Source organism: Rhineura floridana, chromosome 2, assembly GCF_030035675.1.
Source record: "Rhineura floridana isolate rRhiFlo1 chromosome 2, rRhiFlo1.hap2, whole genome shotgun sequence".
NCBI classification, from domain to species: domain Eukaryota; kingdom Metazoa; phylum Chordata; class Lepidosauria; order Squamata; family Rhineuridae; genus Rhineura; species Rhineura floridana.
Window position 1 is genome coordinate 74281151 of NC_084481.1, and position 27541 is coordinate 74308691.

General features: G+C 42.0%; 1 protein-coding gene and 1 long non-coding RNA gene across 3 annotated transcripts in view; one reads left to right on the forward strand and one right to left on the reverse strand.

The window, feature by feature from the left end:
- Nucleotides 1–5065: 5065 nt before the first annotated feature.
- LOC133376575 (uncharacterized) lies at nucleotides 5066–17557 on the reverse strand. Its single transcript, XR_009760530.1, has 3 exons — nucleotides 17368–17557; nucleotides 13303–13595; nucleotides 5066–5339 (listed from the first exon to the last, which is right to left on the reverse strand). It is a non-coding gene; the product is annotated as an uncharacterized LOC133376575 (long non-coding RNA).
- The window catches only part of ACTR3 (actin related protein 3), a 47187-nt gene continuing 36347 nt past the window's right edge, over nucleotides 16702–27541 (forward strand). Inside the window, exon 1 of one of the 2 annotated variants that reach the window (XM_061608964.1) lies at nucleotides 16702–16722. In XM_061608964.1, the coding sequence (XP_061464948.1) occupies nucleotides 16721–16722 (2 nt within the window). In that variant the 5' untranslated portion in view covers nucleotides 16702–16720. Of the gene's footprint in view, nucleotides 16723–16985; nucleotides 17202–27541 lie in introns of those variants that run through there. The other variant, XM_061608963.1, reaches the window with a different exon arrangement.

Sequence of the window (27541 nt, forward strand, 5' to 3'; positions counted from 1 at the left end):
GCTATACTCTGGACAAGAGGCTACTGTAACGACAGAATATGGAGAAACTGATTGGTTCCCCATTGGAAAGGGTGTGAGACAGGGGTGTATTTTATCACCCTATTTGTTTAATCTGTACGCAGAACATATCATATGGAAAGCAGGATTGGACCAAGATGAAGGAGATGTGAAAATTGGAAGGAGAAACATCAATAAGATATGCAGATGATACCATACTCTTAGCAGAAACCAGTAATGATTTGAAACGAATGCTGATGAAAGTTAAAGAGGAAAGCACAAAAGCAGGACTACAGCTGAACGTCAAAAAGACTAAAGTAATGACAACAGAAGATTTTTGTAACTTTAAAGTTGACAATGAGGACATTGAACTGTCAAGGATTATCAATACCTTGGCACAGTCATTAACCAAAATGGAGACAATAGTCAAGAAATCAGAAGAAGGCTATGACTGGGTAGGGCAGCTGTGAGAGAACTAGAAAAGATCCTCAAATGCAAAGATGTATCACTGAACATCAAAGTCAGGATCATTCAGACCATGGTATTCCAGATCTCTATGTATGGATGTGAAAGCTGGACAGTGAAGAAGCGGATCAGAGAAAAATCAACTCATTTGAAATGTGGTGCTTTAGCAGAGCTTTGTGCATACCATAGACTGCGAAAAAGACAAATAATTGGGTGTTATAACAAATTAAACCAGAACTGTCACTAGAAGCTAAAATGATGAAACTGAGGTTATCATACTTTGGACACATCATGAGAAGACATGATTCACTAGAAAAGACAATAAGACTGGGAAAAACAGAAGGCAAAACAAGTGATGGATTGATTCCATAAAGGAATCCAGAGACCTGAGTTTATGAGATCTGAACAGGGTGGTTCATGACAGATGCTCTTGGAGGTCGCTGATTCATAGGGTCACCATATGTCGTAATCGACTTGAAGGCACATAACAACAAGATTACTCCCCATGATCATTCATATTTCTGGCCTACTTATTGGTTGCGACTACTGAAACAAAGGATATATATAACAATGGCACAAATCTCAAAAAAGTGGAGGGGGGCATCCTGCATTCACAACAAAACTGTAGTTATACCATATACAAAACTAATAATGCAACTTCTTTTCATCTGAATGAATCCAAGAGTATACCTTTTTAAACCTTGCATCCCCCTGGTAAAATCTCTTTTCTCTCCCCCTTCCCCTGCCCCCAAATCTAAATTGACACCCTAGTTTAAATTGGTATTTTCAGTGCCAAGCCTTCAGCAGGTTTTTCCTGGGAAATTACCACAAAGAAAAATGTTGATTTTCTGCCCATAACTAAACCATAAACATATGTTGCTAGCAGACGTCTGCTCCCAGTGGGGGCAAAGTGGGGCCTATTTGATTATGCAGTAACTGATATGAGGCAATGAAAGATTTGCACTTCCCTGCTGCTGTGAGGGTGAGGGAGGGAAGGCAGCACAATGCTTTACCCAGCAAGGAAGTTGCATTTGCTCCAAGCAATCACAAGGTGGCAGTACAGACGTACTTCATTTGCAAATTGAAATACGTAATGACAGACCCTGGTTGGAATGAAATCATTTACAGCATTTCTTTAAATGGGTGAGTTTCATACTTCCCCAGAACAGATGAAGCTTATCTTTACCTTTCTGTTAATGATTTACTACATTTTATAAGCTTTCTTCAACTGTATGAATTTAAAGCACATGGTTTTTCTTAGAAAAGCACAACAAAGACATTGAGCACTCTAAACATGGACACTGTAGATGAGTCTCTAGACCTGCAATCCTATAACTTAGGGGTGGCTAACCTCCATATCAGGGACTTGATTCACCCTCAAACATTTTTTTATGGGCCCCATGACTCCGCTAATTTTGGCAATAGTGGTAGCAAACAGAAAAAAATTTAAGACACAGCGCTGGGGTGGGTGGGGTCCAGAGCAGTGATGGGATTGCAAATTACCCCCTCCCTGGTCATTACACTGTTCATTTGTTGATCAGAAAGAGGGCAATGGTCCCACTTTTCAACTGATTTGCCAGGTTCCACAGAGAATTGCTGTAAAATAAATCAATACTGATTAGAGGGGGAGACGTCTGCCTGTGCATGTACGCACGCAAAAGTATCCATGAGGGAGTGTTGGGCGGCCACACCCATCACTGGCAAACAGCCTCTGCTCTCCGGAGGGTTGGCCATATGACCTTTGGTCAAAAAAGAGGAGCTGCCCCTGCTATGACCACTTGCCTAGGAGTAAGGCTCATTGAACTTTCGGGCTTACTTCTGATTAGACATGTATAGGATTGCACTGCAGGGCTCTCTTGTCTCCACTTATTAGCTGTTCTGTGGAGAAGTTTATTCCAGGCTGATGAGAGAGATTACAGCCCAATCATTAAATTTCATAGTAGTCCTATGAAATTAGTGCTTCTCTTCCTTGCTCCCGCTGCCCATTAGCTACTGGGCCAAGTTCAAGGTTCTGGTTTTGGTGAACAAAGCCCTATGAACCTTGGGACCAGGATACCTGAAAGATAGTCTTACCTCTTATATACCCAGTCAATCACTGCACTTTGCAGGTGAGGGCCTCAGGCAGATACCATCTTATCAGAAGGTCCATTAATGTTGTCCTTATCAGAAGGACCGTTAATGTTGTGGCACCAGCATTTTGGAATTTCCTCCCCTTAAATATTAGACAGGCACCATCTCTGTTATCTTTTCAGTGCCTACTAAAGACCCTCCTCTTTCAACAAGCCTTTTAAGTAAAAACTTTACCCAGGTCTGTGTCTGTGCTGGAATCGCTTTTTAATATGTTTTTAATGTTATTTTTTAAATATGTTTTCAAGATGTTTTGTTTTAATATGTTTTTAAAGATGTTTTGTTTTAATATTTCACTAATATTCACTAATAAAGACTTGATTTATGCATACCTGAATGCCAGATTGTAGCATCTAATCATTAAACCTGCTTACCTGACAGGGATGTTGTGAGGTTAAAAATTACTTCTTAACCTCAAAACAACCCTGTGAAGTCAACAGACTTCATGTAGCCAATAAAGGAAATCAAATACAGGAATAGTCAGTTGCATTACATCAATGCCAAGCATGCATATAACTTTCTGTGTCGCTGGTAGCCACAGAAGTCAAAGCACTATAGCATAAATCAAGGCCAACAAAGAGTACTATAATGCATTGTACATGGGGTTGCCTTTGAAATGTTTCCCAAAACTATGCAGAATATGGCAGCCAGATTGGTAATTGTGGCTGATGGCCAAGACCATCATACAAGTGTTGAAAGAACCCCGCTGGTTCCCAGTGTGTTCTGGGTTCAATTCAAAGTACTGGTCTGAGCTTTTAAAGCCCCTAAACAACCCAAGGCACTCTATGTCAATAACATATTAAAGTATTAACAATCAGCCACATAACAATACATTAGATTTAATTTTTAAAAAAGATTTAAGAGATCACAAAAAGGTCTTTAAACGTCTACAGAAACAAAAATGTGTTTCCCTGTTGCCAAAATAACCCGAAAGTAGGAGAGAGCATTCCACAGCCAGGGTGCCACTGCTGAAAGGGCCCTCTCCCTAGTAGCCACCTACCATGCCTTGCTTGTCAGGGGTACACAGAGACATTTTAATGGCTTTTAATTATATTTTACCCCCTTCAGTGCAGAATCTGGTACTCTAGGTCCACAGACTGAAGGGCTAGAGTAGAGGAACCCAACCTGATGTCCTTTAGATATTGCTGGATTGGAACTCCCATTGCCTTTGACCTTGGAGCATGCTGGTTCCAGGGCTGATGGGAGTTGTCCAACAACATCTGGAGGGCACCATGTTGCCAGCCCCTGGCTAAAGGATTTGGTGGAGGACACCAGATATGTTACTGCAACGAGAAATCTGTCATCAGAAGACAAGGGAGAACACTTAAGCGTTAACCTATACCTCTTCATTCCACAGTGACCACTTTCTATTGACAGCATAACAATGGGAGGATATCTCTCTGTCTCTATCTCTGCCCCTGCGTTGCTGAACCCCCCCCCCCATATTGCCAAGCCAGAGCATAGGACATGGGGTAACTCATGAGCACTCAAATCACAGCTCACTACCTCCAGTATATAAACCCCACACAGGGAAAACAACTTAGATTGGGCATGTAGCTTTATCTCACTGGCTGCAGTAGACTGTGCTCACTTACAGCTTACAAGGGTGAACCTTGGTGATGGCAAGCATGTAGAAAGAACACTTTGCACAAAAAAGCCTGGCTTCACAACACACATAGAAACATTGCTAGCACATCTCCTCCTAGAATCCTAATGGGTACCTTACTGTGGGATTTCAGACAGCAACACCTAACCCAACCCCATGCCACTGCAAAACTGAAAGCAGGGGGAATACTAGGAACAGAACACCTCACACAAGCATGCAAGGGAAGATGGAACACATGCTATAATATGTAACTGCTGCAATTGTCTCTGCACGCCTTACTGTGCTTATTCCCATGCAAGTGCATTTAGGATTGCAGCCTAATTATGCAATGTTCTTATCATATACAATACAAGTATTTGCTGTGGTTCCCTGGGCAAATAAAGGTGTCCATTGAAAGTGTGAGTAAGATATAACATGCAGGTAAGTTGAAGGTTGGGCACAAGGCAACAGCTACTTTCCTCCTTAGTGCTTAATACAATCCTGCAACTGCTGCTTCTGAGGCATTTATAGAAGTTGGTTAGTCACAAATACATACTGGTTGTTGCACAACCAAGCTGTTGCATTACTATTTCATGGTATATTTTCACTTTTGCTCCTATTGATATTACAGTATTTTCTTTTGGCTTGGGAGTTGTTTTGCATTACAGAAAATGAAGGTTGTATCATCTGTGTCTCATAGATGTGAGGTGGATACACAGCACACCTTATGTAAATTGTTATGTACACTGGCCAGAATCCAAATAACCATGAAACTTGTTCCATAAACCTTTGTGCACTTTAGACTTACTGCTCTTGAACAGAAGATCCCAGAGCCATATAGCAACTGCATTTGAAATGGAGGAACGTAAAGAAAGTATATGTGATGCTGCTGAAAGTACTTTAACTGAAAAAATGATTCAGTTAAGTTAGCAAGAAATAGAAAACAAAACATTTCAGATTTTAATGAGAACTGAATAGAATGGACCATCAAATTTAGAATTATGCTTGGTACAGCTGAGTTCTGATGCATCAATGGTAGGATCCAAATAAACATGACTGGAGTTCTGCTTGTGCAGTGGGGCTTTCCTGTTCTCTTCTCTCCACCACAGTCTCTGAAAATGTGCTCTTGAGGTTGGAGGAATAGCATGGGATGGACAAGAGGGCACTGCAGTGGGAAGGGAAAATTAAAGGAATCAGTACCATCTTGCAAGAGTAGAAGTGCTTTTCTGCTCACACATGGCTAGGAATGGAAAGTTCTGTCAGTTTAAGCTCCCTCTCTTTCTAATTATTCCAATCTTAAATTCAGTTCTCCACATTTCTGCAGCAATTTGTGATTTTTTTTAATCATGAAAATTCTCCAGCATTTTAGTATGAATTTCCTTTACTAAACACATTTTGTAGGCAGTTTTGACTATCGTACACATTTGTGCAAACAATTTATTATCCTGTAATGTATTTTTGTATGTTTTTTTCACTCATATATTCATAGAAACATAGGGTTGGAAGGGGCCTATAAGGCCATCGAGTCCAACCCCCGGCTCGATCAGGAATCCAAATTACAATATACCTGACAGGTGGCTGTCCAGCTGCCTCTTGAATGCCTCCAATGTTGGAGAGCCCACTACCTCACTAGGTAGTTGGTTCCATTGTCGTACAGCTCTAACTGTAAGGAAGTTTTTCCAGATGTTCAGTTGAAATCTGGCTTCCTGCAAGTTGAGCCCATTATTCTGTGTCCTGCAGTCTGGGACGATCAAGAAGAGGCCCTGGCCCTCCTCTGTGTGGCAAGCTTTTAAATACTTGCAGAGTGTTATCATATGCCCCCTTAGTCTCCTTGTTTTTATTTATTTTTATGCACATTCTTGAATTTTTGTAAACATTGTTTGGTTGGCAGACTACACTGCAAAATTCAAATCAGTGCAAATTTCAAAGGATTGCTGTTTTGATTCTCATATTGTTTTGGAAAGTGCAAATTTGATAGACTCGGCTTCAAATGAAAACTGAATCAAATTTCTTGCCCACCCCAGCACAAGGCACACTGGATCCAACTATTCACACACACATGAACATACAAATACCCATTTTAGAAACTGGGGGAACTGTGAAGCTTTAAGAACCCAAGGAGTGCTGCATTCTGTTCTCACAGTGGTCAGTTGGACACCCATGGGAAGCCTGAAGGCAGGACTTGAGTGCAACAGAACTTTACCCCTTATCATTCACAGCAACTGGTATTCAAAGGCATACTGCATCTGACAGTGGGGGCAGAACACAGCCATCATGGCTAATAGCCATAGAAAGTCATAGTGATGTGATAACACATGAAATGGTGTGTAAAAATGCATATATCTCTGAAAAGGGTATATCAGGGCTCATGACTTCAAATGAAGTGGAGAAAGGAGAAATATAATTTGATATAGATTATTTGCTATCATTAGAAGAACCAGTTTTTAATTATACAGGCACAAGAGTCAGAATGGATTTTTCGCATTCTGCAATATTAGATTGAAAATACCCCCCATGCCATTCTGATCCTTCTCATAAACTCATTTCAAAAATAAACCTTATAAAACGTATAGTCCTGAACTCAGAAATGCTTGCTTAACAACCATGTCAATTGTCATGGTGATACACAAAATAGTCAGAGAGAATCGACAGTTCAAAGTGTAAAAAGAGTGGGGGGAAAACAAACCCACTGGACTTTTTTCTGTCAAGAGTTCTCATAATCTGTTGAAATTAATTAAAGATCAGCCATGTTCACAGAGGACCTGTACTCCTATTACTGACCTTGCCCCATACTCTGACCTTCATCTTCTGCAGTCTAAAAGTTAAAAAAATGCCTGGCTGATTTTTAATTAATTTAAGGAATTTTGGCTTGAACTCAATGATAATGTTGGGCATGCTCAGTAAGAACCAACTGTCAGTGTTATAAAAGCCAGACTCACAGCTGCTGGGCTTGCCTAATCAGGCGGACACACCCACACCTGACCCTTATTTCACTTTAGACAGTTATGACTTCCCCCTAAGAATCCTGGGAAGTGTAGTTTGTGAAAGGTGTGCTGAGAGGAGACTCCTATTCCACTGACAGAGCTCCAGTGGACAGAGTGGTTTCACAGTCAGCTGCTCTGATTTAAGCTCTGTGAGGGGAACAGGGGATCTCCTAGCAACTCTCAGCACCCTTCACTAACTACACTTCCCAGGATTCTTTGAGAGAAGCCATAACTGTCTAAAGTGAAATAAAGGTATGGTGTGGATTTGGCTGGGGACAGCTTTGGTTTAAATTTGGGCGGGAGGCTACATGTGCCTGCTGTAGAATAAAAAGTTGGGGGAAACCCTGAAAAAGAATGATACTGTTCACAAAGTTTTTCTTTTGAAAAGGACGGGCTTTCTCTCTGCCCAGTGCCGAACCACCCAATCTGCTCTCCCTCTCCCCCAGGTCAGTTTCACCTATCCTAAGGAGTAAATTGAACTCAAAAAGCATGCAAATGATCAAACCTGCCCTCCCCTCCTCCTCCCTCCCATCACCTCTCTTGGCCCTTCCTTCACCCCTTCCCCTCCTCTTCCAATCCCCTCCTTCCCCATCCCACTCCTTCTGCTCCCTCTCCCCCTTCTTCCTTCCCTCTACTCCCCTCCCTTCTCCCTTCCTTCACCCCTCCTTTCACCTCCCCCATCACCTTCTAATCCCCTTCTTCCCCCTTCCCCTCCCCTCCATCCTCTGCCCTCCCCTCCATCCTCTGCCCTCCCCCTCCTCTTTCCTCATGGGCAGTCTTACCTATCCTAGGACTATGACCTGGGAGACTAGGGTTCAAATCCCCCACACATCCATGAAGCTCACTGGATGAGCTTGGGCCAGTCACTGCCTCTCAGCCTCAGAGGAAGGCAATGGTAAACCACCTCTAACACCGCTTACCATGAACACCTTATTCACAGGGTTGCCATAAGTCGGAATCGACTTGAAGGCAGTCCATTTTCAAGAATGATTGCATTGGAGTAAATCCCCTCCTCCTCCCTCCCATCACATCTCTTTTGCCCCTTTCCTCCCTGTCCTTCACCCCTCCCCTCCCCTTCTAATCCCCTCCTTCCCCCTCCCACTCCTTCTGCTCCCTCTCCCCCTTCTTCCTTCCCTCTCCTCTCCTCTCCCACGCCCCTGGTCAGTTTTACCTATCCTAGCCATGATTGCACAGGAATAAATCCCATTGAACTCAATAAGCATACAATTGACCTGCCTTTCCCTCCTTCCCCTCTCCTCACCCCTCCCTTCTTTCTCCTCCCCTGCTCACTCCAGGCTTCCCTCCCCATGGTCAATTTTACCTATCCTAAGCATGATTTGCAGAGGAGTAAACCCCACTGAACTCAATAAACATGCAAATGATCAAACCTATCCTCCTTATCCCCCTCCTGCCTGCTCCCATCTCCCTCCTCCCCTCCCTATCCCTTGTGGTCAGTTTCACCTATCCCAAGCATGATTGCACAGGAGCAAATCCTACTGAACTCAATAAGCATGCAAATGATCAAACTTGCACAGGATCCCATTTCTTACCTCCCGGACTAAAAAGCAGGGAAATTCACTAATAGTCAAAAAACCTTGCAGTTTAAGAATGTACCTATAGCCAAGAGATATTTCTGTCCAACTTTTAAAAGCAGGGAAATTGGGCAGCTATAGTGAATGCACTAGGGGAACAGGAGACTTGACCTCCTCTCTGAGATATTGTACAGCCCTACAAATTTGTCAAGATGCAAACACAATTTTGGTTGGTCTTTCCAGGGCTGGTTCTAAAGGGCGGCCAGGTGGGGCACTGCCCCGATGGCCCCTGGAGCTACAGGGGCTCCCTCAGCCGTCCCTCCGCTCCCCTTCTGTGATCCTCAGCCCCCATGCCCCCCACCTACCTGTCTGCTGTCTTTTACCATTGCCCTTAACGAAGTCGGTGGCCGCGGTTTCCCTAAGGTACTGAAGCCCCTGCCGCCATCTTAGTTGATGGCAGAGATGTGCGTGCGTAACACACATGCGTGCCATCAACAAAGATGGCGGCAGAGGCATCATCCCCTTAGGGAAACAATGGCTGTCATCTTCATTAAGGGTAATGGTAAAAGACAGCAGACAGGTAGGTGGGGGGCGTGGGGGCTGCGGATCACAGAAGGGGAGCGGAGGGATGGCTGAGGGGCCCCCTGTAGCTCCAGGGGCCATCGGGGCAGTGCCCCACCTGGCCGACCTTTAGAACCAGCCCTGGAAAGACCAACCAAAATTGTGTTTGCATCTTGACAAATTTGTAGGGCTGTACAATATCTCAGAGAGGAGGTCAAGTCTCCTGTTCCCCTAGTGCATTCACTATAGCTGCCCAATTTCCCTGCTTTTAAAAGTTGGATAGAAATATCTCTTGGCTATAGGTACATTCTTGGCGGCGGACTTCCGGGAAGGGTTGCTTCGCCTGTGGCTGCCTTTGAGTCGAGCTCTCATCTCAGAGGAAGCTTTTTCAGTTTTAAAATCAGTCAGAACGTGTTTTTTTTTGGCTGGTAAAGACTTTCTCCCGGGCAGGGAGAAACCTAGAGATTAACCACAGAAGCTTGTGTTTGTTGGGGGGACTGGATTTCATTAGTTTATGAGAGAAGGTTCAGCCAGCAACGCCGGACGGACTTCCAAACAAGCTCTAACTGATTAAGCGAGACGTTTATCTTTTCTTTAAAGAAAAATGGATTTCAACAGACAAGCATCCTTCTTTCTATTTTTATCATCTGGCTTAAATTGTTACAGCAAAAAGAGATTTGTCAATGAATCAGCTATAAAGAATTCCTGGGTGAGTTATAACTCTTCTCTTTCATTTACGAAATTAAGGAGGAAAGAAATCGAGATGGCTTATCTTTGTTTTTATTGCAAAAAGCTGGCCTGGAATTGTGCATTTTAAAGATACAAACGGATGAGGGATTTCTATTCCGAAGAGAAAAAAATAAATAAATCTGATTTATGAACTTTTGAGTATTGTATGTCTGGGACTATTTTTTCTGGTCTATTTCATTTTGACGAATCTGCTCGATGCCACTAACTGTTTTGATGCTGTGAACTGAATTTGTTTTGCATTCCTGAACATATAAGAGATAAGGCAGGCTGTGCTGTCTACACTGTCTACACTGTGATGTCATCAGACTTGGAACATTAACCCCTTTGTTGCTGGAATAAGAAGTGGTTTTTTTTTTCTTCGTGGTTTTAAGAATGGCAATCAAGAAAGTGGCTGAGACCCTGGAAGTAATTATGTTTCAGAAAATAATGGATGAGATTGAGATAATGAAACAAACCCTGAGACAGGGTAGACAGGAGATGAAAATTGAATTTGGCAAAATGAAGCAGGAGCTTAAAGAAATGGAGGAGGTTGATGAGATCAGAGATACAACTGAACAAACATTAGAAGATGAAAAAAGAAAAATTAAAGGGAAGATGCAAGCCCTGGAGATTGGAACAAATGTGGAACTGGAAAAAGACTTGGAGTTTATGGATATTAGAGATAAAGTTTACTGTTTGGAATTCAGCGTTGTCCTTGAAGAAATTAATGAAGATATTAGAGATAAAGCTATCAATGTCTTGGGTAAATTTCTGGTCTGGAATGATGTGATGGAGTTTGACATAGAAAAAATCTATAGAATTAATTACAGATATGTGACAATGGAAAAATTCTCAAGAGATGTGCCGGTGCATTTCGTAAAAAAGAAAAACAGAGATATGACTTTACAACAATATTTTAGCAACACATTCAAAATTGATGGCAAGAAAATATTTGTGATGAAGGAAATTCCCATCAGACTCTTATTATATGACTTTGGCTATGACAGCAAGATTATTATGGGACACTGATAATGGAAGAATGGCTACTGAAATTACTGGACCTAACAGGATTATTATGGGTGCAAGGATGGAAGATGGATTTCACACTGATAATGGAAGAATGGCTATTGAAATTATTGGACCTAACAGATTTGATGAGATGGATTAATTGACATATTTATTTGGAGAAAAATCGATAGATATATTTCTCAAGGAGTTGAAAACTCTTTTTGACTTTTTGTGGAAAGAATAAAGTGATGTTTATGAGATTTGATGATTAATTAAGATAACTACTGGAGGAAAGTGATTTTGTAATATAATTTAAGAGACAGGTTTGTTATATATTGTAGACCTATAACTGATCTGCGACAAATCGGAAGTCAACATTTTATTTTATTGTTTAATTTGTATTTTTGTTTTGTTTTGTTCTGTTTTGTTTTTGAAAATTTGAATAAAAATTAATGATAAAAAAAAAACAAAGATGGCGGCGGAGGCATCATCCCCTTAGGGAAACAATGGCTGTCATCTTCATTAAGGGTAATGGTAAAAGACAGCAGACAGGTAGGTGGGGGGCGTGGGGGCGCGCGTGTGTGTGTGCATGCATGCGTGTGTGCACACACACATGCCAGGGGCCAGGGCAAGTTGATGCCTAAGGGCCCGGCATTCCTGGAGCTGGCCCTGGGTCTTTCACAGTCCAATCTACTTCCTGTATAGCTTGGAAGACTTTGGTAACATGTGCCTCTGAGCAGTTGGTGAGCGGTGGCAACACCTGCGGTCAGCCCAAAAAACAGAAACCAGGCATGTGCTGTGCTGATCTTGTTTTAGCAGGGAGGAAGCAACTATATTAGAACAGTTGATATCATTCAGATAGTCACTTTAAATGCTTCATTTACTTTGCAATGTTAGTGGTTTCCTATAGTAAATCATTCTCTTTTGCTTCTGTTTCTGTGAATATGCGAAGTATCGCAACACTGTGCAACACTAAAAAAAAGCTTCAAAAACAATTGTGGAATAATGGCACTGACTGTTCTGCAGAATAGTTTCCAATGGGCATGAGAAGTGTCTCAGTTTACACAAGATAAAACAGTGGGAGGTGAAACTTATTCTAGCAAAATTCTAGTTGTGCTCTGTGTTTTTAATTGACCATGCCCACCTTTCCTTAAGTGGAATAGTTTAAGCATAGCAGGCTGAAAACATGCATCTTGGGCAGGCGACATTTCTTCCCAATATCTACAGTTATTGCTCAAGTAGCAACATATTGTAATCAGTCTGATTTTACATCAAACTGCAGTTTCAGATTCAACTGTTAATGTGCCCAAAATAGAAATAGAGCATAACCTCCAGTTTGAAACAAAAAAGACTATCTTCACCGTCATATGACATTGACCAATAAAAAGGCTTTGAAATCAAGAAAAATAAATTGGTCACAGATTTCTAGGATGAATAATGAGAGAAATATAATTTTCTAGGTTAGATTCTCTGTAGAAACAGTAGTAACACAAAAGAAGCAAAGTAAGAACACCAACAAACATACAAAAATGTAATTCTACATCTTTGGAGATGGCAGGTGTTGCCACCACTTCCCATATGGTCAGAGGCACATGTTACCATATTCTTCTAAGCTACATAGGAAGTGGATTGGACTGTGAAAGACCAACCCAAATTGTATTTGCAGTTTTACAAATTTGTAGGGCAGTACAATATCTCAGAGAACAGGTCAGGTCTCCTGCTCCCCTGGTGCATTCACTATAGCTACCCAATTTCCCTGCTTTTTAAAGTTGTATAGAAATATCTATTGGCTATAGGTACATTCTTAAACCGCAAGGTTTTTTTGCCTATTAGTGAATAATATTAGAGGAACATCTCTCTCCACCCTGGCTCTCAGGCACACTTACACTAATGCAGTTTATGGAAAATATCCAATAGGTTTCCTTGGTTGGACAATTATTTTTAAACATTTACAAGACAAAGATGGGATGGAGGGGCAGAATCATTGCATTTTATGAAGAGCCATGCAAATACCAAAAGCAATTTTAATTATGTCCTTTGTTATCAGTTTATATTGGCACATTTTTTTAAAAAATGAAATTATAAAATATCCATGGATGTGCATTCTGTATTTGATTAAATTTCATTTGTGTTATATGCAGAAAAATAAGTATTTTATCCTTGCATTGTGAAATGGTACTTTTCATGAATGTAAAGAATTTTATAATAAGTTGGTGTGGTGGGAATAAGAAATGAAATATTGACCTATCAAAATGTGTTTTAAAAAGCCATAGACACTGTGAAGCTGTGCATATGCATTCATATGTTCACATACCTTTACTGTCAAAGATGCTCTGGTGCCTATCTTTGTTGAAGTTTGTGGAGGACAGCACTTTTGCTGCAGCAGGACTGGAAAAGATGTTCTCAATTCCATCTTGGCTGACACATTTCTGCTTTTCAGTGTAATGGAGGCCTAATTCCAAAGGAAGCAAGGAATGGCTGGGCAGTCAGCAAGGATCCGAAAAGGTGCAGAAAGAAAGCCCTATAGTTGGTGTGAGATGTGTGTGACTGAGTGGCAATAGCTGTTTTACTGGATCCAAGGTTCATGGCAACCATGTGGTCTGGATTCTGCAGTTAAAAAGGGAAAGGAGATGAGAGTAAAAGGAAGAGGATTCTTTGAAATTAAAAAGCATAATGAAATATAGCATGTCATTCTTAAGAGGTCTACTCCTAAAAATCCCAAGGTATTTTGTCAAGGCCAGCAGTTCCAGGTTGTGATATGGAAAACCATAGTATTATCCTATCCTTGAGTTATATATACACATGCTGGGTTGGACAGGGTCACTACAAAAAACAAAACAAAACAAAAACTTGTGTATTGCAGGACCATAACAACTTCATGTTTTAGGGTAAAATGAGGGCAGCAATTATATCTAATCTGTGGTCCTTTTCTTAATCTGTCTTTGTTGTCTTTGTTGTTATGTGCCTTCAAGATGATCATGACTTATGGCGACCCTATGAATCAGCGACCTCCAAGAGCATATGTCATGAACCATCCTGTTCAGATTTTGTAAATTCAGGTTTGTGGCTTCCTTGATGGAATCAAGCCATCTCTTGTTTGGCCTTCTTCTTTTTCTACTCCCTTCTGTTTTCCCCAGCATTATTGTCTTTTCTAGTGAATCATGTCTTCTCATGATGTGTCCAGATATGATAACCTCAGTTTCATCATCTTAGCTTCTAGTGATAGTTCTGGATTAATTCGTTCTAACACCCAATTATTTGTCTTTTTCGCAGTCCATGGTATGCGCAAAGCTCTCCTCCAACACATCTAATATCAGTTGATTTTTCTCTTATCCGCTTTTTTCACTGTCCAACTTTCACATCCACACACAGAGATCGGGAATACCATGGTCTGAATGATCCTGACTTTAGTGTTCAGTGATACATCTTTGCATTTGAGGATGTTTTCTAGTTCTCTCATAGCTGCCCTACCCAGTCCTAGCCTTCTTCTGATTTCTTGACTATTGTCTTCATTTTGGTTAATGACTGTGCCAAGGTATTGATAAGCCTTGACAACTTCAATGCCCTCACTGTCGACTTTAAAGTTACATAAATTTTCTGTTGTCATTACTTTGGTATTCTTGACATTCAGCTGTAGTCCTGCTTTTGTACTTTCCTCTTGAACTTTCATCAGCATTCGTTTCAAATCATTACTGGTTTCTGCTAGTAGTATGGGATCGTCTGCATATCTTAAATTATGGATATTTCTCCCACCAATTTTCACATCTCCTTCATCTTGGTCCAATCCCCCTTTCTGTATATGTTCTAGATTAAACAAATAGGGTGGTAAAATACACCCCTGTCTCACACCCTTTCCGATTGGGAACCAATCGGTTTCTCCATATTCTGTCCTTACAGTAGCCTTTTGTCCAGGGTATTGGTTGTGTATCAGGACAATCAGACGCCGTGGCACCCCCATTTCTTTGAAAGCATTCCATAGTTTTTCATGATCTACACAATCAAAGGCTTTGCTGTAATCTGTAAAGCACAGGGTGATTTCCTTCTGAAATTCCTCTGTCTGTTCTATTATCCAACGTATGTTTGCGATATGATCTCTGGTGCCTCTTCCCTTTCTAAATCCAGCTTGGACATCTGGCATTCTCACTCCATATATGGTAAGACCCTTTTTTGTAGAATCTTGTGCATTACTTTACTTGCATGAGATATTAAGGCAATAGTTCGATAATTACTGCATTCCCTGGGATCCCCTTTCTTTGGAATTGAGATGTATATTGAACGCTTCCAATCTGTGGGCCATTGTTTAGTTTTCCATATTTCTTGTCAGATTTTAGTCAAAATTTGGACAGATTCAGTCTCAGTAGCTTGTAGCAACTCTATTGGTATGCCATCTGTTCCTGGTGATTTGTTTCTTCCAAGTATTTTAAGAGCAGCTTTCACCTCACATTCTAGAATTTCTGGTTCTTCATCATACGGTTCCTCCATGAATGACTCTGTCATCCTGGCATCTCTTTTGTAGAGTTCTTCAGTGTATTGCTTCCATCTTCTTTTTATTTCATCTCGGTCAGTCAGTGTGTTCCCCTGTTGATTATTCCACATCCCTACTCTTGGTTTAAATTTCCCTTTCATTTCTTTAATCTTTTGGAATAGGGCTCTTGTTCTAATCTTTTTGTTGTCCTCTTCTATTTCTATACAATATTGGAATAGTTCTCTTTGTCCCTATGTACTAGTTGCTGTATTGTTGCATTTAGGGTTCTGACCGTGTTTCTATCTCCTCTTGCTTTTGCTTTCCTTCTCTCTTTAACCATTTTAAGAGTTTCATCAGTCATCTATTATATGCAAGTAATAAAATGAGAAGTATGATGGTTTGTAAGCTGGTGTATTCTAAAACTAGTAGTGGTTTATTTAACAACTACCAAATTCTTTCAATAGATAACAAAGGTAGTTTTGTGTCATCTATATGCTCTTTATATTTACAGGCACATGAAAACATGGATATTTTCTGCTGGCAATGTATCCTTCTCTTTCATTTTTTTTTAAATCCAGGGCCCCTTGTGAAACAGAAGATTGGCAACCCTGTGGTGATTGCAATCTGATTTGTTTTTAATACTGAATTTTAAACTTTTAATAATAACAATAACAACAACAACAACAACAACTTGTTCCTCGACAGAACTTCTGTGCCTGGCTAGTAGTGAAAAAAGCAGCTGGTGAAGCCTTTTCCTATCTCTGCTGTGAAAATGCTCAGTTGATGAATTTTTGCCCATCGTGCAGTTAGAAGTTAAATTAGGGTGAGCCCATGCTCCTGGACTGCAACTCCCATAATCTTTGACCATTGCCCGTGATGGTTGGGGCTGATGGGAATTTGAGTCCAACAACTTCTGGAGGGCCACAGGTTCCCCACTAATGTCAGTTCAGTTGTGATTGAAAAGGAGGATGCTATGAAGCGATGAGTGTGATGAAATCAGTAATACCACTATTAAGATTACCATTGGATTAACGTTTTAAAATTATGGGAAGAGGAGAAGACAAGACATTAAGCGTTCTATGCTCTTACTACTCTAAGGCTGTAAACCAATACATGTCTACTCAGAAGGAAGCTGCATTGGGTTCAATGGGACTTGCTCCCTGTAAGTGTGTATTGGATTGTGGCCTTAGTAAGATAAATTCCTCTGAGGGACTAGCCTGTAATAAAGGAGAGAGGGAGAAAAGCGCAACGGGCGGGCGAGTAAACCATGTAAGACTAGAGGGGCGAAAACAAACTAGAGAGCCCGCCCGCTTCACGTTTTCTCATCCATTTGCTTCCTGAACAACGCACGTCACCGAATGCTTCGGTTTGACGCGCCCGTCCTCTCTTCCCCTTTTCTCTTCCTCCACCTCCTCGGTCTCCCTCCCTCGTCGGCGTTGAGGCAGGCTGCCTGGCTGGGAGGGAGCGAGGGAGGGACGGAACAGGCAGCCATCTTGGGCTCGTTCGCCGGGGCTCTGCGCGCGTGTGTGAGTGAGAGCGCGAGTAAGAGGGGGAGGGAGTCAGCCAGAGGCTGGGGAAGGGAGTGACTGGCTGGCTGGCTCCTTTGCGGAAGTGGGTGGCTTCACTCCCCCAGAGTGGAAGGAGGAGAGCGAGGCCAGCGGGGTCCTCCACACCTTTCCCCAGCGCCGTCTCGACCCGAAAAGGATGGCAGGGCGGCTCCCGGCCTGCGTGGTGGACTGTGGCACAGGGTGAGCGGAGCGGGGAGAGGCAGAGGGGATTGAATGGGCAAGGGAAAGAGCGGAGAGGCTGCTTTTCTTTTTCCTTATTGCTGCTGACAGTTTGCTTCCAGGCGTTCCCTTTCATTTGAGCTGTATGGGAGAGGCGGCCGCGGCGGCAATTGCCTCGTTTACCTACCTTTTTTTTTTTAAAGAGAAAAGTCTAGCTTTTTTTCCCCCAGCGCCAACCATCTAAGCGCTTTCTTTCACTCCATAGCTTCCATGCGGATCCCACTCCTCCTCCAGCCTCTTACTGGTTGCTACATTGGCCTTCAACTTGTGAGAATATCAGGCGAAAGGGTTGTGTGTAGGAAGTGGAGCGAGGAGGAGGGGAGAGTGGCTCCCCCCCCAAGCTGGGGTTTTAAGGGGACCAGTTTATCCAATGGCTCTTCCTCTGTCTTTAGGCATCCACCTTTAGGACTGTGGTTTTGTGGGAGGGAAGGGGAGTCACACCCTAAATAGCAGTTTCCCTCACCTTGCCGTTTTAAATATGTGGGATTGGCCCTTACTCATTCCTCAGAGGTTTCTGTGGAAGTGGGGCTGCATTGTGTTCACCATTATAAAGTCGTTGAGGTTGCAAATAGCTACAGTTTTTAAAAATTCATTGTGTGCTTGCAGGGCCACCAAATATCTTCTCTTTGCCTTTTGCTCTAGGAACAGGGTAGCATCTGAAAATGGGCGCTTACAACCTAAGATCAGTGTTTTTGTCCCTCTGCTTTGGAGAGACCTCCCCACACCAAATTCATTTCATTGGCCCAACATTTTTGCTGCTTAGCTGTTTCAGGAAGATCTGCTTCATTTCTTTCTGAAAGGGAAATGTACTTTTATAGGGCTTAGGTTCAAGAGTCAAGATCAGCATAGATCCTAATGCTTATTTTTATTTTTTAAATCAAGGTTGGTAAACTATAATGTTAAAGAAAGCTGGTTTTGTATTTATACTGTGTTGATATTTTAGAGCAGTGGTTTTATTCTGCAAAGCCATGATTTTTCCATATGTGTCATTTATTCAGCATTACTTCTTTCTGTGAGTGGAAAAAAAGTCCACCCTCTCTTGTGAGCAAGCGCAGAGGAACTTCCTTAGTTTTGTCAAAGGCTCTTCCTCCTTTCAGGCTTTTATACCTTATAAGGCAGTTTTCAATGTCAAACCTGAAGCAAATCCTTTTTAGAAACCGCTTTTCTTACTTAGCAATTGCTGGTTGGTGGTAAGAGAGAAAATAGTAATGTTTAATACCTAATGCATGCCATCGCTGCTTGATGAGGATTAACTCATTTTAACGTTTGTTTGGGTGTGTGTGGGGGCTAATGTGGGGTGAATGATTGGTATGTTTGCTTGTTTGTGTGGTTTTGTGTATTTTTAACATGTGCCTGGGAGATAAGATTCCATCCTTCGTGGGGGGGCTCTCGGGCCCCCCGATTAACGTAGTGACGGGTAATGGGAGGTATGGTGTTAGGAGGAGAACAGGCCAGGTAAGGGGAACTCGTCCCAGACAAATTGTGTCTGTGCCTTGTTCCGGTTCTCCTCATATCCACAGGATTGTTGGTTGTCCTATCAGCCAGCTCTCGGATCTCCAAGTGCTGCTTTTGAATGCCAGGTCGGTACATAATAAAACCTCACTTGTCCATGATTTATTTATTTTATTTTATTTATTTAATTACATTTCTAGACCGCCCTATAGCAGAAAGCTCTCAGGGCGGTGTACAACAAATAAAATCACAATTAAAATATGAGCAAGTGTGAAAAATATAATACAATTATAAAAACATTAAACATGATAAAAATCCGAAATAGAATTGCCATTGAGTTTATAAATTAAAATCCATATTAGGTTTAAAATTAAATTTAAAATGTTTAAAAAGCCTGGGCGAAAAGGTAGGTTTTTACCTGGCGCCGAAAAGATAACAAAGAAGGCGCCAGGCGTATCTCGTCTGGGAGGGCATTCCATAGTTCGGGGGCCACCACCGAGAAGGCCCTAGATCTAGTTGTTGATCTCCGGGCCTCTTTATGAGTTGGGACCCGGAGAAGGGCCTTTGACGTCGAGCGTAGTGAACGGGTAGGTACATATTTAGGTACATTTAATTCTGGAGGAGGGTGCCGACCTGGCATGTATAACCGAGACCTGGGTGGCTGATCAGGGAGGAGTTGCTCTTTCCCAGCTTTGCCCACCCGGGTATTTGGTTCAGCACTGTGGTAGATCTGAGGGCCGGGGAGGGGGGGTCGCTGTGGTCTATAGGAGTTCTTTTCCTCTCACCAAGCACCCTGTCCTGACGGCGACTGGTTTGGAATGTCTCCACCTTGTGTTGGGCCAGGGAGACAGACTAGGAATACTGTTGGTGTACCGTCCACCTTGCTGCCCAACAGCTTCCTTAGCTGAGCTGACAGAGATAGTCTCGGAGGTCCTTTTGAGGTCCCCTAGACTTTTGGTACTGGGGGATTTCAACGTCCATGCCGAGGTATTCTTATCTGGCGCAGCTCAGGACTTCATTGCCTCCATGACAACAATGGGGCTGTCTCAATTTTCTACTGGCCCAACACATGTGTCGGGACATACTCTCGATTTGATCTTCGCCACTGGACATGGAGATGGTGATCTGATGGTGGGGTGTTTTTCATCTACCCCATTGTCATGGACAGATCACCGCTTGCTGAGATTTAGTCTTACAGCGGCTCTTTCCCTCTGCAAAGGTGGAGGATCTATTAAGTTGATCCGCTCCCGGAGCCGGATGGATCCTGTAGGTTTTCAGAGGGCTCTGGGAGATTTCCCGGCTGATAGGACTGGTGCTCCTGTCGAGGCCCTGGTTGCACTGTGGAATACAGAAATGACCCGGGCTATTGACACGATCGCTCCCGCGCGTCCCCTTCGCTGTAGAGCTCATACAGCTCCGTGGTATACCCCGGAGCTGAGAGCGATGAAACATGAGAGGAGGAGGCTGGAGTGCAGATGGAGGAAAACTACCAGTGGATACAATCATGCCTTGGTAAGTGCCACCAATAAGTTGTATACGAAAGCGGTAAGGACAGCAAAGAAGCTCTATTTTGCTGCCTCTATTAGATCATCTTTAAGCCGCCCAGCGGAGCTTTTTAAAGTCACGCGAGGGCTCTTACACTCTGGCCCCCACGATACTATGGAAACATCCGAGACCCGCTGTAATGAAATTGCTGGACACTTTCAAGATAAGATTGCATGTATCCGCAGGGACCTTGACTCTGATGTTGTGACAGATGAATCCATTGAAGTGTCCGGAGCACGGCCTTGTCTTTCTTTATTGGATGAGTTTCAGTTGGTGCAGCTCGAGGAAGTGGACAAGGTGCTTGGAATGGTTCGGGCGACCACGTCTGTTCTGGATCCTTGCCCATCTTGGCTAGTGAAAGCTGGCAGGGCTGGAACCACCGGTTGGGCCAAGGAGGTGGTTAATGCCTCCTTGAGGGAGGGAGTGGTCCCTGGTAGCCTCAAGGAGGCAGTAGTGAGACCTCTTTTAAAGAAACCCTCCTTGGACCCAGATAATTTAAACAACTATAGACCGGTGGCGAATGTCCCTTTTCTGGGCAAGGTTTTGGAGCGGGTGGTTGCCAGCCAACTCCAGGCGCTCTTGGATGAAACCGATTATCTAGATCCGTTTCAATCCGGTTTCAGGCCCAGTTTTGGCACCGAAACAGCCTTGTTCGCCCTGTATGATGACCTGTGTCGGGAGAGGGACAGGGGGAGTGTGACTCTGTTGATTCTCCTTGATCTCTCAGCGGCGTTTGATACCATCGACCATGGTATCCTTCTGAGGAGACTCGCGGAGTTGGGTGTCGGGGGCACTGCTTGGCAGTGGTTCCGCTCCTACTTCGCGGATCGTCACCAGAAGGTAGTGCTTGGGGAACATCACTCGACACCATGGACTCTCCATTGCGGAGTCCCTCAGGGGTCGGTTTTGTCCCCCATGCTTTTCAACATCTACATGCAGCCGCTGGGTGCGGTCATCAGGAGTTTTGGAGTGCGTTGCCATCAGTATGCTGATGACACGCAGCTCTATTTCTCCTTTTCATCTTCTTCAGGTGAGTCTGTTGATGTGCTGAACCGTTGCCTGACCGCGATAATGGACTGGATGAGAGCTAATAAACTGAGACTCAATCCAGACAAGACCGAGACATTGTTGGTGAATGCCTTCCCTGCTCAGATGGTGGATGTTAACCCTGTTCTGGATGGGGTTACACTCCCCCTGAAGGAACAGGTACGTAGTTTGGGGGTTCTTCTCGACTCTTCCCTGTCTCTCAAGGCACAAGTGGCCTCGGTGGCACGGAATGCGTTTTACCATCTTCGTCTGGTAGCCCAACTACGCCCCTATCTGGACAGGGACGACCTCGCCTCCGTTGTTCACGCTCTGGTAACTTCAAGATTGGATTACTGTAATGCGCTCTACGTAGGGCTGCCCCTGAAGACAATTCGGAAGCTTCAGCTGGTGCAGAACGCAGCTGCCAGACTACTGACGAGGACCAGTCGGTCTTCGCATATAACACCTGTCTTGGCGCGTCTGCACTGGCTTCCTATTTGCTTCCGGGCGAGATTCAAGGTGCTGGTTCTTACCTATAAAGCCTTACATGGCATGGGACCTCAATACCTTGTGGAACGCCTCTCTCGATACGAACCTACCCGTACACTTTGTTCAGAATCTAAGGCCCTCCTCCGGGTACCAACCCATCGGGAAGCCCGGAGGGTGGTTACTAGATCTAGGGCCTTTTCTGTGGTGGCCCCTGAGTTGTGGAACAGCCTCCCCGAAGAGGTACGCCTGGCGCCTACACTTTTATCTTTCCGGCGCCAGGTAAAGACCTTTTTATGCTCCCAGGCATTTTAATTTTCTTAACCATTTTAATCTTTTAATCCGTATTTTTAATTTTTGTTGTATTGTGTTTTTGTAGTGTTTTTTGTTGTTTGTTTGTATATGTTTTTATGATTTTTATTATGATATATTGTATTTTATCTTGTTTGTTCACCGCCCTGAGAGCTATTCTGCTAAGGGCGGTATATAAATTGAAATAATAAATAATAATAAATAAATAAATGGAAAACAGCTTTATGGAGTAGTTGCAGACATTTTTCTGCTGCTCTTTCCAGGAGGTGGTGAACAAAACATTGGAGGTATAACTGGGAAGCATAGGATTCGTCAGATGAGTACTTTGTATCCTTCATGCCAGTGCCCCTAGGCAACTGGGTGTGAAGGAAGGTCTTTTTGTGACTGTGCTCCTCATACAAATGACTTGGAAAAAGAACTCTTTGAGATATTTTAGTCTGCAGTTCATAATTGCAGTATCTGACACAGAAACTAGCCTGATATGACTGATTGTACAGTTTTTATACCTAATCAGTTATCCCACCAACTTTGAATATTTCCCCCCGTGAAAAAGACTAACTACTACATCTTTCCTTAATTCTTTGGAAGAATTAGTTTATAATTTGATTGAGTGCACTGTTATGTAATTTTTGTAAGTGGTGACCCTGTCTTTCAGTTTAAAAGGGAAGAAAAAACATTTGACTACAGGCAGTTCATATGAATGGAGCAGAGTATATAAGATTGATTATTAATGGTAGCAACACATCTGACAACTTTTAAATTAAAGATGTAATAAAGGCATTGAAATATGTTTTTTACTTACTGCTTTTGTCACCCTTATCTGGAACAGTCCATATTTAATATGGTATATAAATTACATGCCCTGCTCTGAAAACTTTCTTTCCAAAGCTTTTATTTTGTATTCATATTTGAGACTGTTTTACTATTATGGACGCTTGCTATCAATTGTAGTTAATCTTCTGTGTGAGTGAAAGAAATCAGGATAACTGAAAGGGAAGAAGGGACTTAATTTCAAATTTTGCAAACGGCCTTGTGGATTAACACAGAACTGTCTCCTTAATTGCAGAGCACAGCATCTTTTAATTGGTAGCTATTTCTCCATTTCTATGTTGTCCATGTCTTACCATTCATTCAGATATGTGTGGGTTCAAAGTGCACCTTATGCATTCTGCTCATCTGGCACTGTAGATATGGACTGGTTCCACTGCCAAGAGTTCTAGGCCCTAAAGTTGGGAGGAGTGGACATCTCATTCATTCTGCTAATGCTGTCTGATACACTTTGCTAATTCATTTTGCAGTGTTGTCATAATCTAAATCTTTTGTGGAAAACATCTCCAATAACATATGAATGGTCCAGCTGTAAAGACTTGTGTGCTGACTAGTCCAGTTGCTATTAAAGGTGAATAGTAGCCCAGATGTACACTTGTAGCAGTATACTTATACTGATGATTGCTGAAGTAAACATTCAGAAGTGCAAAGGAAAGATACCGAAATTCATTTAAGTAGTGGACATGTGCTACCCAGCTGCAGTATCTAATTTATGTTCGTAAGATGCTCTTGAGTGTTTGGGAACACACATCTTCACTATCTACTGCAGCAAAGATGGTGTTTCAAGTGCTACTGCTGCATTGGATCTTGGTCAGCTAGGTGTGCATGCAAGGGTCTTGAAGAAACTGAAGCATTATTGTGTGACAAGTTAGAATTCAGCTGGCTTGATGCACGTGGAATATGAATCACAGTGGCTCAATTCAGGTATCACACCAAACAATTTGTACTAACCATGGTTTGAAGTTTCAAATATATGGGAAAAACCATGGTTTAGACTGGTCTGCTCTTGTTTTTCGTTGCTTTGCATGCCCAGTTCTATGGCGTATCACAAAACAATGGCTTGTTAATTCAGACATCTTGATAAGCCATAATCACCTTTATGTCTGATGTGATGCTTAACTCACTCAAATGTGTACTTAAAATGTGCTATTAAACTGCCTTTGTTTGGAGAAAATTAACATACAGTGAGTGTACCATAGAGTGCTTAAGTAATCAGATTCAATTTGTGCAATGACATGTAGTTGTATATTTCATCAGAATGTTCCTTGCACCATCAGGTTAACTCATCCACTTACTCAGGCCATTAATTATACTGTGTGCTTGTTACATCTAATTTTGCTTTTAATATTTGTATTTAGAAATTAAGCATTCCATCAGCTGTATTGTTAAATGTAGCTAGGATCAAATTTCCATTCAGTGAATCAGATAATATAAATCATAGTGCAAGCCTAACCATGTCTACTCAGAAGTAAGTCCTGTTCAGTTCAGTGGGGCTTACTCTATGGTAAATGGAGTTAGGACTGCAGTCTTAGTTACCATGTTGATTTGGGGGACTGTGGCTTTTTCTAAAGGTTTTTGAAGTTGCAGCTTTTTCACCTAATCTTGTTCTTCTGCTTATTAAGACATCTTATAAATTGGGTTAATTAATAGTATAGTTATTTGCCGAAGTACAGATGCACCGAGTCCCATTACTTTTAGTGTCACTCAACTGCATGTAAATTCTGCAACACAGAATTTGGCAATTATTATTAAATGTGACAGACCTGGTTTTGCTACAGAAGAATGGGATTTTGGATATAAATGTTCACATTGCTCTGCAAAGACAAATTTTATGTCTCCCATATAGTGTTGAGCGCTGTGTTTCATCAGGTTTTAAATCTGAATGCATACAACTCAGAATGATATTCTACAGCTGGGAGGATTTTACTTTCTAAGTAAGTCACTGGAAAAATAATTCTAATTTGTCCAAGTTTTAGGTTTTTGTGAATAACTACTGAGGAAGGGTTTGTATCTCCAGACCTTGGAATTACATTCCAAGTGGCATATTTCTACTGGCAATGTAATTATTATATATATAAAGAGTCTATTCCCAACAGGTGATATTGAATTGCTAACTCAGGGCTGAGAGAGAAGATAGTCAGTTCTAAACAATCACAAATGTGAACTTCTGTGTTCAAAATTACATAGCTTAATTGACAGTCAGTCAAAAATATACTGCTTTATTATACAACCATGAGAGTGGCTGTATACTATAGTCAGCATGGAGTTTTTGCATTCTGCCATGTTAAAATTGAAAATACCCCCATGCCATTCTGATGCTCCCCATAAGCTCCTTTCAAAACAAAACCTTACAAAACTGAACTCAGAAACGTGTTTGCATTTTGACAACTTTGTAGGGCAGTACAATATCTCAGAGAGGAGGTCAGGTCTCCTGCTCCCCTGGTGCATTCACTATAGCTGCCCAATTTCCTTGCTTTTAAAAGTTGGATAGAAATATCTGTTGGCTCTCATGGTTGTATAATAAAACAGTGTATTTTTGACTGTCAGTTAAGCTATGTAATTTTGAACACAGAATTCACATTTGTGATTGTTTAGAACTGACTATCTTCTCTCTCAGCCCTGGGTTAGCAATTCAATATCACCTGTTGGGAATAGACTCTTTATATATAGAATAATTACATTGCCAGTAGAAATATGCCACTTGGAATGTAATTCCAAGGTCTGGAAATACAAACCCTTCCTCAGTAACATGAAAAGCTGAAATTCAGCATTGCCTCTGTGAGCTATGATAGAGGTTGATGCACATCTGGAGTTGGTTCCTCTCACTTTGTGACAGTCAAGTCCACAAAGAGGAAGTACAAGTTACTTGTACTTCCTCTCTTGCACATTTCACAGAAATGGGCAGAACTATTCTAAGAGAAAGTAAGCAACTGTATTTTCTCAGGTGGATTTTCAGTCAGAGTATACTTCTAGTTTTTTAAAAAGAGTTTGTAGTTAACAAATTGAAAGCAGCAAAAAGTAATCACTTGTCATTGGAAGCATTCTGAAATCCTGTCAGTAGGTGTAAGGTGATAGGAATGTGTGGGAGGTTGTCATTACGGTGAAGCTGACAAACCATGTGAGCTTCAAGGGAGAGAGTAATTCAGAGAATTCATACAAAAGTTTGGAACACAAAAGGAACAGTCATGATTAATGGGGATATAGTATTTTCCAAAAGAGATGAAAATTGCTGTGAACAGCCCAGAGAGCTTCAGCGATAGATAGATAGATAGATTAGATAGATAGATTAGATAGATTAGATAGATAGATTAGATAGATAGATAGATAGATAGATAGATAGATAGATAGATAGATAGATAGAGTTGAAATAACTCCTACCTGTAATAATATGTAACAAGGCCATAGGGGAATGGAGCTGGTTGGAGGATTAGCTGGGGGCGACAGTGGAATATTGATTATGATTATAGAGTCGTTCTCTTATCAAAATTGTTCCTGTGGAGTATTATAATATAACATTAATATCAATACTTTAGAAGCACAATTCAAAGTAGAACTGCCCACTGTATTTTTCTATTTATTTTCTGTTCATTTATTTAAAGTTTACATGTAAGAGCATTCAGGGTGAAATGTAGAACTGAAATTCAGTTTGTGTAAGTTTCACAAGATCCTGTTGCAGTTGCATGAGACTTTTGGACTGAGTCATGCTTAATTTGGAAGATCCTCCATCTCTTAGTATAGGGATAGGGAATCTCAGGACTGGGGGCCATATGTGGCCCTCCAGGCTGCCTCTGATTTGGAACCCTGCACCTGGAGGTGAGAAACCTGCTCCGCTGGTCAGATGAGTCTCTTTTGTTAATCCGTTAGAGTGGCCAGGTGAGTTTATGTATATATCAAGTGCCTATTAACTGGCGAATGGGCCAGGGAGATCCCATTGTTATTGAAACTCTTCAGGAGACCCCCCCCCGCCCTCCTGGGGCCAAATAGAGGTTTCTGGTTTTTTAGTGGAGTCTGAGGAAAGGCTGGGAACAGGAGACAGAGAGGCTGGCTCTCTGCACCATGGCTTTAGGGTGCCTCCTGTAAGGCTCATGGAAAAGAAAGATATTGGACTGCTGGTGGGTTGAACCCCTTCATCTTAAGCTCAGGTTGAAATGTGTGTAAATAAACTGTATTTCATAAAGACATCACAGACTCTGCTGACTTCCTTTCCAAGGAAACCAAACCCTGAGTAAGCGCAGGGACCCTTGGAGGTCTCTCACTGCTTGGAGATTGGCGTGGTGTGCAACAATATGTATCCCAACTTTTCTCCAAGGAGGTCTTGGTGGCTTTCAAATGTGGTTCTCTCCCTCCCAAATTTATCCTCACAAAATCCTTTGAGGTAGGCTAGGCTGTTAGACAAGTGACTGGCTCAAGGTCACCCAGTAGTCTTCATGACCAAGCAGGGATTTGAACGATGGTTTCCTAAGTCCCAGTCTGACACTCTAACCACACTTCAAACAGTTTTAGTTCCTTATTCTTTTAACCCATCAAAGTTTAAGTACTGTTTCAACTTTAAGAGGAAAAATGTAGGTACAAAAATTGAAAGCTCATATTAACCAACATGTGCATGGGCAATTATTATTTTGGAAGTTAAGAACAACAGCACTGTTTCAAAA